At 48.4% G+C, this 12,863-nt stretch overlaps 2 protein-coding genes across 2 annotated transcripts in view; one reads left to right on the forward strand and one right to left on the reverse strand.

Annotated features, from left to right (window-relative positions):
* LOC137422039 (5-oxoprolinase) overlaps positions 1–2,187 on the reverse strand; it is a 149,360-nt gene extending 147,173 nt beyond the window's left edge. Inside the window, exons 1-2 of the mRNA XM_078772561.1 lie at positions 2,146–2,187; positions 1,787–1,954 (exon numbers count right to left, since the gene is read on the reverse strand). Coding sequence (XP_078628687.1) covers positions 1,787–1,945 — 159 coding nt within the window. The 5' untranslated portion in view covers positions 1,946–1,954; positions 2,146–2,187. The remainder of the gene's footprint in view (positions 1–1,786; positions 1,955–2,145) is intronic.
* A 5,320-nt stretch (positions 2,188–7,507) lies between these two features.
* The window catches only part of LOC137418314 (extracellular calcium-sensing receptor-like), a 40,413-nt gene continuing 35,057 nt past the window's right edge, over positions 7,508–12,863 (forward strand). Inside the window, exon 1 of the mRNA XM_078772768.1 lies at positions 7,508–7,847. Within this exon, the coding sequence (XP_078628894.1) occupies positions 7,666–7,847 (182 nt within the window). The 5' untranslated portion in view covers positions 7,508–7,665. The remainder of the gene's footprint in view (positions 7,848–12,863) is intronic.

Raw genomic sequence — 12,863 nt, forward strand, 5'->3', positions numbered from 1 at the left:
GCTCACCTTCACTCCTTCATTCCTTCATTCCTCTTTTCTCCCACCTCTGGAACAAACTCACTCACTCTCTTCAATCCCACTCCACCCTCCAAGTCTTTAAAACAGCTGTTCACCACCATCTCTTATCTTCCCCCATCCAAAACCTTGATCTTTTCTACCCCCGCTAATTTCACCCCAATTCCACTTTTTTGAAATACCAACTTCTGTCCAGGAAGTTCTTGGTGTCCTTGTGTTTTATACTTCTCCCCCCCCCCCCCCCTCCTTCCCATGCCTCCTACCCCCAGGCCCTCTCCCTCCCACACTTCTCCCTGCTCTCAAATGTTGCGTTTGTGTGCTTCCCCTTCTCTCCCCATCTTGTCTCCGCTCCCTCTTTTGGGGTATTTTGTTTGTCTGGTTGATTTGTTTGTGAAGTAAACGTTAGCTCTTTCACGAGCCTCGATTCAGTATACAAAAAAAAAACCGGGCAATTAGGACTTAAGTCAGTGAGGTGACCAAGAACCCAATGACCTCTCTGACAGAACTGCAGAGTTCCTTTGCTGAGATGGGAGAACCTGCCGGAAAGACGATAGTCTCTGCAGCACTTCAGAAATCTAGGCTTTATGGGAGAGTGGCCAGACAGAAGCCACTCCTGAGAAAAAGGCACATGACAGCACACCTAGAGTTTGCGAAAAGGCACATGACAGCACACCTGGAGTTGGCGAAAAGGCACATGACAGCACACCTGGAGTTGGCGAAAAGGCAAATGACAGCACACCTGGAGTTTGCGAGAAGGCACATGACAGCACACCTGGAGTTTGCGAGAAGGCACATGACAGCACACCTGGAGTTTGCGAAAAGGCACATGACAGCACACCTGGAGTTTGCGAAAAGGCACATGACAGCACACCTGGAGTTTGCAAAAAGGCACATGACAGCACACCTGGAGTTTGCGAAAAGGAACATGACAGCACACCTGGAGTTTGCGAAAAGGCACATGACAGCACACCTGGAGTTTGCGAGAAGGCACATGACAGCACACCTGGAGTTTGCGAGAAGGCACATGACAGCACACCTGGAGTTTGCGAGAAGGCACATGACAGCACACCTGGAGTTTGCGAAAAGGCACATGACAGCACACCTGGAGTTTGCGAAAAGGCACATGAAAGACTCTGAGATCATGAGGGAAAAAGATTCTGTGCTCTGAGACGAAAACCGAACTTTAGCCGGAATGCAAAGTGCTAGGTCTGGCGGAAACTGAGCACAGCTCATCACATCACCCATCTAACATCATCCCTACTGGGAACAGACAGACAGACGTTTGATGAATTATAGTAAGACTAGCAGAAGTACCCGGCATTGCCGGGCGGGGGAGGGGAGGGGAGCGAGCCCCTTGGCAAAGCGAGCGATTTTTTTTTTCATAGCGTCATAGCGTTCATAGCGTTCATAGCGTCATCACGTGATCGCTCTGAGCGAATCAGCGCCCACCTGCTCTGATTCCGGGCGCTGAAATGCGCTGAGGTAAATATGAATAAAACATATGGATCGTCAAATATTTTGAGTTCGGCCATGTTCGTCCCAGGCTCAATGGCCATGTGTATGTCAAATATCAAGCACGTAAGCCTCTCCGTTTAGGAGTCTATCGGTATTACACTCTCTCTCTCTCTCACACACACACACACACACACACACACACACACACACACACACACACACACACACACACACACACACACACACACACACACACACACACACACACACACACATTTATATATATATATATAGATGAGTACACACAGCCTCGAACCTCTTCCATGATTCGTCTGATTCCCTCACGTGGCGCATCCACGTAATGAGCGGGGTCCTCGGAAAGCAACTTCATCACGCGAGTCTTCCCGCCCGGACATCGAGCAAACACGTCGGTGAATGTCCCACCACGGTCAATGGCGAACTCGAATCCCGGCATCGTACACGTCTGCACGGAGATACTAACAGTTAACAGCGTGACTGGCGGTAAACAAAATGAAAATTGTTTTCAATAAAAATCGAAAAGAAAATCCACAGTTTCACTCAGTAAAGCAGGTTCTACATTTGGAAAGAAGCGTTTGCAATTAAACAGAACGCCGCCAACTTCTACTCAAACCAAACTTGATACACAGTACAGACCGAGTCAAAGCACGACACGTATTTGTAAGCAAGCGCGCTCTTCTTCACCCTGGTCCCTGGGTGCTCCTGCTCCTCCTCGATTCGTTCGATCATCACTGTCAGTATCACGGCTTTCGCAACTTTTTGTGAAATCATAATTTTATTTTTTAAACGAGAGTATATTTTAATACTTTTTTTAAATATTCGTTTCGTTAGCTCAATAATCAAAGATCATGATAGTTGCGCGAGCATATAGCGCTACTTCATTTATACACCGTTCAACCAGCACAATGTCTAAAACCAATTAAGGAGGTAAAAATGACGATTGCTAATGTGCAATAACTGGTAAATGAAAGACAAGGTGTGCAAATCATGGGTCTGGTTAGTTACCAAATTTCTTGTAGAGTTCTCACCAAGTGACATTAGCACTCATACAAGCACTCCTTTCGAAACCGTTGTTAAGGAACGCCTGGCTTGGCAAGCGCTAGCTAGACGCTTGGTAAGTGAACACGTCCTCAGATAACGAATTGCTTGTTGTTGGGCTTATTATTTACTGAGCGCCAGTTAGATGAGCGGCACCTCGTACTCCTCGTAGTCTTATCGGACTATCACAGCAAATACAAGATGTCGTTTCTCAGGGTTGATTGAAGTTTATTTAGTGCTCAGCCTCATGTCAACACATCAATCATCATATCCACTGATCTGGGTAGGAGGTGCAGCTGCAGAGGAGGCCAAGCTCATTGTTTGAAGCCATTTGTCCGCCATCTTTGCACTCCCATGAGTTCCCGCACGCTGGATCGCCGGACGCGAACAGGTGGAAATTACCGATGAAATGTGATTCACCTTATCCTTTGATCGCGACCGTTGCGGTTTTTACAACTGCAGGCGTAAGCAGCACAGAATGTTAATAAATACGAAGACAATGTTCTTTTTCAACCCGGGAAAGGAGACAAAACAAAATGATCTTGGATAAGATTTTTGTTTTCTGTTTTGTGGTCACGTGAGTGGTTTCCCACTCGACTACGTATAACAAATTTGGTGAAAATCCGATGAATGTTCACCAACGTACAACCTTTAATGACGTTTGACATTCAGCAGCCGCATCATTATCTCTTTTGTCCATGGTATAACGATGGCTCCAAATGTTCTTCAGGACCTCACAGACTCATTTTAACTCCGATTCGATTTATGTTTTGGTTTTCATACTCGATGAGGTTAATAAAAACCCTGGTAAAACAAATTTGGTGAGAATCGGTTCAGTTTTCACTACAGTATTGCAACATGTGGTGAGGCTTCGCTCTCCCCTCCTCCTTTCTCTCATCCTCTCCCGTATTGATCCTCCCCTATCCACTCCCCACCCACCCTCTTTCCCTCACTCCCACTCCCCTCCTTCCACCACCTTTCCCATCCGAAATGTACAGTAACATGTGGTGAGGCTTCGTTCCCCTCCCCCCCCCCCCCTCCTTTATCCCTCCCCTCCCGTCTTCCTTCTCCCATCTCTCCCTCTCTCGCTGCAACCCCTTCCCCCTACCTTTTCCCCTCCCTTTTACCTTTGCCTTTTCGCCTCCGCTCACCCCACTCACCCTCCCCTTCCCTCCACCCTCTTTCTCCCATTCACCCCCCCCCCCCCATCCACTCCCTTTCCCCTCCCCCCCCATCCATTCCCTTCCCCCCCCCCACCCACCCCCTTTCCCCTCCCCCCCCACCCACTCCCTTTCCCCTCCCCCCCCCACCCACCCCCTTTCCCCTCCCCCCCCCCACCCATTCCCTTTACCCTCCCCTCCCCCACCCACTCCCTTTCCCCTCACTCCCCCCACCCACTCCCTTTCCCCTCCCTCCCCCCACCCACTCCCTTTCCCCTCCCCCCCCCCCACCCACTCCCTTTCCCCTCCCCCCCCAACCACTCCCTTTCCCCTGCTCCCCACCCACTCCCTTTCCCCTACCCCCCACCCACTCCCCTCCCCATCTCCCAGAAGACCTCGATTGAACAGACTTTGGTACATCACGGGTGATGAAGGTTGTGGTGAAGCTTCATCGAATGTGTGTGTGAGTGTATTTTCTGAGAGAAAGCAAATACCTATTTTGGGGGCCAAACCTGAACCCCCTTATACCCCGATTTTTTTAATTCCCTGATCAAACTTGAGTTGCAACATACCAAATATAATTTTAGCCAAGTCAGGTCACAATCCCATCAGCAGTTCCAGAGAAGAAGTTATAAGTGTTTATGGACTGACGGACTATGACGGACAGATGATGCGCCATTCCATAAGCTCCTCGGAACTACATTCCTGGTGAGCTAAAACTAGGAAGGGGTGGACTTGGGGAGGGCTAATGAAAATAGAAAAGATCATTAGTATGGATGGGGATGATCTGAGGTAGTGAAGAGCCATCTTAAACTCCGACAGTGAAGATTGGGGTTGATCAGACAGAGGAAGTTGGTGAAATAGTAATGACCATATAACTTAGTGTAGCCACTTGATTCAAAGTTGAGGATTCAAAGTTGAAAGTGTCACCGTAAAGCTGTAAGAGAGTGCAAGTCAAAAGCTTCAGCAAAAGGCCAGGGATTAATAATAAGAAGACCTCTTTTTAATTTTCCTTACAGCCCAGAGATGAAGCAACCATATACAGTACGAGTATTTTACTTTCTTTAAAGCAGGGACATCACTGGGCACTGGCCCATGGGGCACGTGCCCCGAATGCTTTTTGCTGTGCGCCAAATATGTATTTAACCCCTTGGCTACGACAGATAGGCCACTTGATAACGATTAGCCTATATTTCTACACGTGCCACTTCGAAATGTTGTATTGGAGGGCGAGGTGGGTTTGAAGCTTGAAGGGGCACGTGCCCCGAATGCTTTTTGCAGTGCGCCAAATATGTATTTAACCCCTTGGCTACGATAGGTAGGCCACTTGATAACGATTAGCCTATTTTTATACACGTGCCACTTCGAAATGTTTTATTGGAGGGCGAGGGGAGTTTGAAGCTTGAAGGGGCACGTGCCCCAAATGCTTTTTGCTGTGCACCAAATATGTATTTAATCCCATGGCTATGATAGATAGGCCACTTGATAACGATTAGCCTATTTTTCTGCACATGCCACTTCTAAATGTTTTATTGGATGGTGAGGGGGGTTTGAAGCTTGAAGGGGCACGTGCCCCGAATGCTTTTTGCTGTGCACCAAATATGTATTTAACCCCTTGGCTACGATATATAGGCCATTTGATAACGATTAGCCTATTTTTCTGCACATGCCACTTCTAAATGTTTTATTGGATGGTGAGGGGGGTTTGAAGCTTGAAGGGGCACGTGCCCCGAATGCTTTTTGCTCTGCATCAAATATGTATTTAACCCCTTGGCTACGATATATAGGCCACTTGATAACGATTAGCCTATTTTTATACACGTGCCACTTCGAAATGTTGTATTGGAGGGCGAGGGGGGTTTGAAGCTTGAAGGGGCACGTGCCCCGAATGCTTTTTGCTGTGCGCCAAATATGTATTTAACCCCTTGGCTACGATATATAGGCCACTTGATAACGATTAGCCTATTTTTATACACGTGCCACTTCGAAATGTTGTATTGGAGGGTGAGGGGAGTTTGAAGCTTGAAGGGGCACATGCCCCGAATGCTTTTTGCTGTGCGCCAAATATGTATTTAACCCCATGGCTATGATAGATAGCCCACTTGATAACGATTAGCCTATTTTTCTGCACATGGCACTTCTAAATGTTTTATTGGATGGTGAGGGGGGTTTGAAGCTTGAAGTGGCACGTGCCCCGAATGCTTTTTGCTGTGCACCAAATATGTATTTAACCCCTTGGCTACGATATATAGGCCATTTGATAACGATTTGCCTATTTTTATACACGTGCCACTTCGAAATGTTGTAATGGAGGGCGAGGTGGGTTTGAAGCTTGAAGGGGCACGTGCCCCGAATGCTTTTTGCTGTGCGCCAAATATGTATTTAACCCCTTGGCTACGACAGATAGGCCACTTGATAACGATTAGCCTATTTTTATACACGTGCCACTTCGAAATGTTGTATTGGAGGGCGAGGTGGGTTTGAAGCTTGAAGGGGCACGTGCCCCGAATGCTTTTTGCTGTGTGCCAAATATGTATTTAACCCCTTGGCTATGATATATAGGCCACTTGATAACGATTAGCCTATTTTTCTACACGTGCCACTGCGAAATGTTGTATTGGAGGGCGAGGTGGGTTTGAAGCTTGAAGGGGCACGTGCCCCGAATGCTTTTTGCTGTGCGCCAAATATGTATTTAAACCCTTGGCTACGACAGATAGGCCACTTGATAACGATTAGCCTATTTTTATACACGTGCCACTTCGAAATGTTTTATTGGAGGGCGAGGGGAGTTTGAAGCTTGAAGGGGCACGTGCCCCGAATGCTTTTTGCTGTGCACCAAATATATATTTAACCCCTTGGCTACGACAGATAGGCCACTTGATAACGATTAGCCTATTTTTATACACGTGCCACTTCGAAATGTTGTATTGGAGGGCGAGGTGGGTTTGAAGCTTGAAGGGGCACGTGCCCCGAATGCTTTTTGCTGTGCACCAAATATGTATTTAATCCCTTGGCTACGACAGATAGGCCATTTCATAACGATTAGCCTATTTTTCTACATGTGCCACTTCGAAATGTTGTATTGGAGGGCGAGGTGGGTTTGAAGCTTGAAGGGGCACGTGCCCGGAATGCTTTTTGCTGTGCGCCAAATATGTATTTAACCCCTTGGCTACGATATATAGGCCACTTGATAACGATTAGCCTATTTTCTACACGTGCCACTTCGAAATGTTTTATTGGAGGGCGAGGGGAGTTTGAAGCTTGAAGGGGCACGTGCCCCGAATGCTTTTTGCTGTGCGCCAAATATGTATTTAACCCCATGGCTATGATAGATAGGCCACTTGATAACGATTAGCCTATTTTTCTGTACATGCCACTTCTAAATGTTTTATTGGATGGTGAGGGGGGTTTGAAGCTTGAAGGGGCACGTGACCCGAATGCTTTTTGCTGTGCACCAAATATGTATTTAAACCCTTGGCTACGATATATAGGCCATTTGATAACGATTAGCCTATTTTTATACACGTGCCACTTCGAAATGTTGTATTGGAGGGAGAGGGGGGTTTGAGGCTTTAAGGAGCTCTAGCCCCGAATCTTTTTGGAAGCTAGCAATGCCTCTGCTTTAAAGGTAAATATAATTGATTTTATTACAGTTTCCACTCTTCCATGGTCAATGCAGATTAATGTATAACTCATGAGTCTTCTTCTGGGGAAATAAAACTTTGTCGGAAACTGCACCTTGACACCGCTTAGTATTCGAGAGGAAATTGCAGAAAAACACGTTTACAATCGTTGCAGCCACAAGTTGATATCGTAATTTTGAGTCATTATTGAAATCTTTGGCACTGTGCGCATCGTAACCTCTGTGCCTTCCTCCTGCTGCCTCTACTCGTTACCTGTAATAGAGACGTGCAAGTCTTGGCACTACGTATTGGGGGCAAGAGGGGTGGGCATCACGATGCGCATTGTTGCGATATCAATGCTGATCTTTCTTCTGAGCTTTTCAAGATCCAAGAAGGACTTGCTGTCCTTGAGTGCTCCAGGTAACATCACCTTGGGTGGTCTTTTTCCCATCCACAGTGGAGTTGTCGACTTGTACGCAGACTTCAGCTCTGAGCCACATTCCTCTGCGTGTGTGAAGTAAGTGATTCTACATATTTTGGGGAAATATTGAAATGCACTTGAAGGATGCAGCTACCATGTCCAATACACTAGTAAAACTTGTTGTGTATATTTAGGAGTGTTTCGGAAGAAAACGATGAGATAGTGAACTTGAAAAAGCAGGATAAAGGAATGAGAATACGCTTTTCATTGAAGATCTGGTTTGCGTACGAGGAAGAACGTGAATATGAAACTAGTTTCACAACCGTAGCAGTAAGAGGGGTAAATGAGGAAAAGATTGATAAAGCATGGTGGAGTGAATATATGAACCATATGACGATGACAGGTGGTAGAATAGTGGGAGAGTTGGAAAAAATGATAGAAGGGAGTGGAATGGTAGATTAAAGTTCAGAACTTCACTGACATAGCAAGGAATTGCAGATCTCGGTATAATGGTGGGATAACAGAAGTGGCAGGTGGATTATTGATGAGGTGTATGAATTTGGATTTATTTATGTCTATGAGGTTGAGTGATGACCGATAAACACTCCTCATCTGATCCAATTGGACAATATAGTACTGTTACGGTTTTGGGAAACCACTAAAAAGTAATGGCAACCACCATACAGGTTCCTTAGAATAGTTATTTCATAGCAAACCATTATCGTAGCCCCATAGGCATCGTTTGACTTCTCTATTTGGGGGGAAGAGTTTAATATTGTTGCGGTTTTTAGAACCCTCCACTTTGTAAATATTGTAATAATCCCTTATAAATAATCCCTGTAAATACTCCCATTTTTGGTGTAAAGGTCAAAGGTCGCACCCTAGTTAGGTCATATTGCAACACGTAGGACACCATAGGCTTCTTCTTTAGTTATCTCATTAGTATGTGTTCTAGTTAAGGATCTGTTTCCAATAGTTGAATCTGCGTTGCATTAATCAAATAACCTAGGCCCCTTCAATTACCCCCAATCTCTCCCTCTCTCTCCAAAGTGCCAGTAGCACCTACAGACGTCCTTGTCCTTCCCATTGCTCTCACATAATCTTATTAGCAGCGTTCACTGCATTGTGCCGTCGTCGCTGCCTTAGCGCTGGCTCCAAACTCCATTGAACACGAGCCACGAGGTCGGCTCGAGGAAAGAAGGGGTGGAGCCACGGGAAGAGGTGTGGCCTCGTCCACGAGCCGTCGACGGTGGAGCCAGTGAGCCCTCACTGACCAACCAGGGCTGAGGTGAGCTCGTTAGTGGGCGTAGCCCTATGAAGGCGGCTTGATTTCAATGCGCGATCATATAAGTGTGAGCACCAAGCCCTTTGACGGACTGCTGATCGATGCTGATCGTAACGGCCTGCGTCGGGGGATGCTGATGTGAACGAACTGTGCGGGGAGCGCTCGATTGAATGTCACGTTGTTTGAGCGACTTGCGCAAGGGTACCCTCTGAGACGAACGTTGGGCGAGAGAGAGTTGGCACGAAGATTATGTATGCGGCATCCCAGTCCCCCACATAATTATAAGGTCCGGTCCCGTGCCAACGACACCAGCTGCCTGCCATTCTTCGCGGCGGACCCGGAGCCTGGAGCCATCTGCTTGGACCCTTCTCTTCCTTCCCACCACCACCACCCCACTCGTGTAAGTGTATTTGTATTGTCCTGGGCGTGTTATTTCAGAGTGTTTAAGGATTGCCCTGTGTATCTGCTTCTTCCTCTTCCTGTACAGTCTTACCTTTCATTTCTTCCTTGGTTTTGGTTTTGTACATAATTAATAAACCTGTGTTCTTCCTTCTTATTCTTTGGGTTTCCTCTCATCCGGTCGCTTTAGTGATTTCTCCATTGATATACGTGGCACGATTTGGCCAACGCTCGGAATCGGGTTCGTCTTTTGTTAACGGCCCGAGTCGCAGCTCGCTTTGCTCGGCGTATCCATTAACGCTGCGGCTCGGGTGGAAATTATCTCCTCGCTCACGGCCAGTCTTAGTACGCAGGTATTTGGGACTTCATTGACTAATGACCCTGGCTACTACCGACCGGGAGTGACATCATAATTTCTAGGACCGGAGATGGCCAGCTTAATAGACGAGGGGATTAACCCCCCCTCGGTAAGGGGAGCATCATAATCCGAGATCCGCAACAATTGGTGCCGGGGAGTGGGATTGGACCCGAACAAATTTTTTTAATCCATCTAAAAAATTTGGTCAAAAAATTAGGAGCGGCCAAAATTATTTTTAAGATCCAAATTGAATCGTGCCATGGAGAGTAAAGGCGAGCGGATGCCGGTGGGGGAGATAGAAGAGGGGGTAGAGTCGACCCAGGACCCCAGGGAGCAGATGGGGGAGATAGAGGAGGAGGTTGAAGAAGGTGCGGTAGAGGGGGTTGCAGGCGCACAAGATGGCGGCACCTCGCACGTGGTCGCGGCAGCCCAAGATGGCGGCACCCCGCACATGGCCGCGGCAGCCAAGCCCGCGGCACCAGTAGACTGGGTCCTATTGATGGTGCAGATGAGGGCCTTTATGGTCAAGACGGGCGAAGACCTGAAGAGGAACAGTGAGCAATTGGGAAGCCAAATTGGGGGATTAGAAAACCAAATTGGGGGATTGAGAGACGGGTTAAGTAATATGGAAAATCAAATTGGGGAATTGGGAAATGATATGGGAAGCCAAATTGGTGAATTAAGAAATGACATGGGAAATCAAATTGAAGGGTTTAGAACCCGAATAGGTGGCCAGATAAAAGCATTGGGGAAGGACTTTGACCGCAGGTCAAGCGGGAAAAGCGCATTTGTACGCGACGAGGTATCGTGGCTAGAGGAGCGCGGATTGAGCGAGGCGGAGCAAGGCGCAGGTAACTGGACCGGGGTAGAGATCGCGACACGGGGTGTGAAAAACCCGACGGCCGCCGAATTGGACAAGGCAAATTCATGTGAGCCCGCGGTCGTCGAGCTGAATAAAGAAAAAGACGTGGTTGTAGTGGAAATTGGAAAGGGAGAGACGGCAGATTTAGAAAAGGAATTGGAGAAAAAGATGGATCATGTACAAAGACCATGTTCGCATCATGATGCCGTGCTTGTTAACCAAATGGAAAGTTTGCAGGCGTTGGAGCGAGGAAGAAGAAGCGCCCAGGTGAGTCGGGCTGTATATTGTGCGGGGAGATTTTGCAGGAGAATGTTTGGCGCGAGAGGGTTTTTCGCGCGCTTGGGATCGAGACGGCACCCGGGCGTTGGTGGAGGGTCCCTTGTGAGTGGTGTGAGTGGAAATGGCGCGCTTGTGAGGAAAAAGTGTGCGTCGGAGAGTGAGTGTGTGACAGAGTATGGGAGTGATACCGGGTGCGAGAGCGAATGCACGTCGGAGGGAATGTGCGAAACCGAGTGTACGGAGTGCTACATGGAGAGTGAGCTGATTGTGGCGGGTGTGCGAGAACGCACACCTGAGTTGGTTGTGGCGTGTGTGCGGGAGGGCACATCGGAGTGCGTGAGTGGGTATGTGCACGAGTGCACACCCGTGGTGAGTGTTACGGAGGACGTAACGGGGGAAGAAAGGTGCGGAACGGAGTGTGTGATAACAGAGTGTGCGAATTGTGGAATGGATGCACAAGAATGTACGCAAGTAGAATGCATGGGATGTACAAGAGGCGTTGGAGCACCGGGTTTGGGGAGTAAAGAATGGAAAGAGTGGTGTGAGCATGCGAGTAGGGCATCGACGTTGACCGGGGCAGCGTTCAGGCTGACGGATAGCCGACGCGAGCACTCCGTGTGCGGTGCTCTTTGTTTGTTGCGGGAGCCGGCGGGGATCGGTGTCGCGTCGCTCCCGTTCGGAGCGTCGCGCACGATTCGGGCCGGGCCCCGCCCTGCACGGTCGAGTCCGCGCTTTGCCAGGCAAAGTGGGCGGCCCGGTTCGAGAGGAAGGAGGAGGGGTCGGAACGGCGCCCCCTTGTGGTGGTGGCGCTCCACCCGGGCAAGGCTGGGCCATCGCGCTTGGCAGCGCAAGGCCTTACGCCGGGATGGTGCTTGGAGCCTTGGCACGACGAAACCTCCTCCCCTGAATCCGAATGCTGGACGGACCCAACCTGCAGGAGAAAAAACCACCCGTAGTCCCGTATGCATTGCTCAGCTTTGCGAAGCCGAGCTTTGATAATGCATGGACGCACCGAGAGGCTCAGATATAGCGGACTGTGATGATGATAGTGTTATTGTGTGAAATTAATAGGGATTTGATGATTGGAAATTGATACCCAGTGTCGGGGGGTGGTATCTCTACCATCCCTCACACTCCCTGGGGGCAAAGGAGCTATAGTTTTATGGGGTATGGCGGTGAAAACCTAGCCAGGGAGGGTTTGGATAATGTATAGGGATTTAGAAAGATGACCATCGGTAACTGTAGATTTAATAATAATAATAATAATACATTTATTTTATATAGCGCTTTTCAAGAAGCCCAAAGACGCTTTGACAGAGTACAAAAAACAAGTGCAAAAAGACAAAAATAAATATCAAATAATCAAAGCAAAAGGATGGAGAAGGAGAAGAGATAGTCAGGGGTTAAATGCTGTGGGTTAAATGTTAAATGCAGTGTTGAACAGGTGGGTCTTGAGTGATGTTTTGAATGTGGTGAGTGAGGAGGAGTCTCTGATGGTGTGAGGTAGTGAGTTCCAGAGGGTGGGAGCAGCGATGGAGAAGGCCCTGTCCCCCCAGGATCTGAATTTGGTCTGGATGGGGGGGGGTGGGGGGGACAGGAGGTTGGCGCCAGCAGAGCGGAGGTTGGCGCCAGCAGAGCGGAGGTTGCGGGTGGGAGTGTGTCTGGAGAGGAGGTCAGTCAGGTAGGATGGGGCCAGGTTATGGAGGGCTTTGTAGGTCAAGAGGAGGATTTTGTACTGGATTCTCTGGGGGATGGGGAGCCAGTGAAGCTTATAAAGGACGGGGGTGATGTGGTCATGGGTCCGGGAATGGGTGAGTAGACGGGCAGCGGAGTTCTGAATGTATTGAAGTTTATTGATGATTATTGAGGGTGAACCATAGAGGAGGCTGTTGCAGTAGTCCAGACGGGAGGTGATGAAGGCGTGGATGA

The sequence above is a fragment of the Myxine glutinosa genome, chromosome 2 (genome assembly GCF_964187855.1).
Source record: "Myxine glutinosa chromosome 2, kmMyxGlut1.1, whole genome shotgun sequence".
In the NCBI taxonomy this organism is placed as follows: domain Eukaryota; kingdom Metazoa; phylum Chordata; class Myxini; order Myxiniformes; family Myxinidae; genus Myxine; species Myxine glutinosa.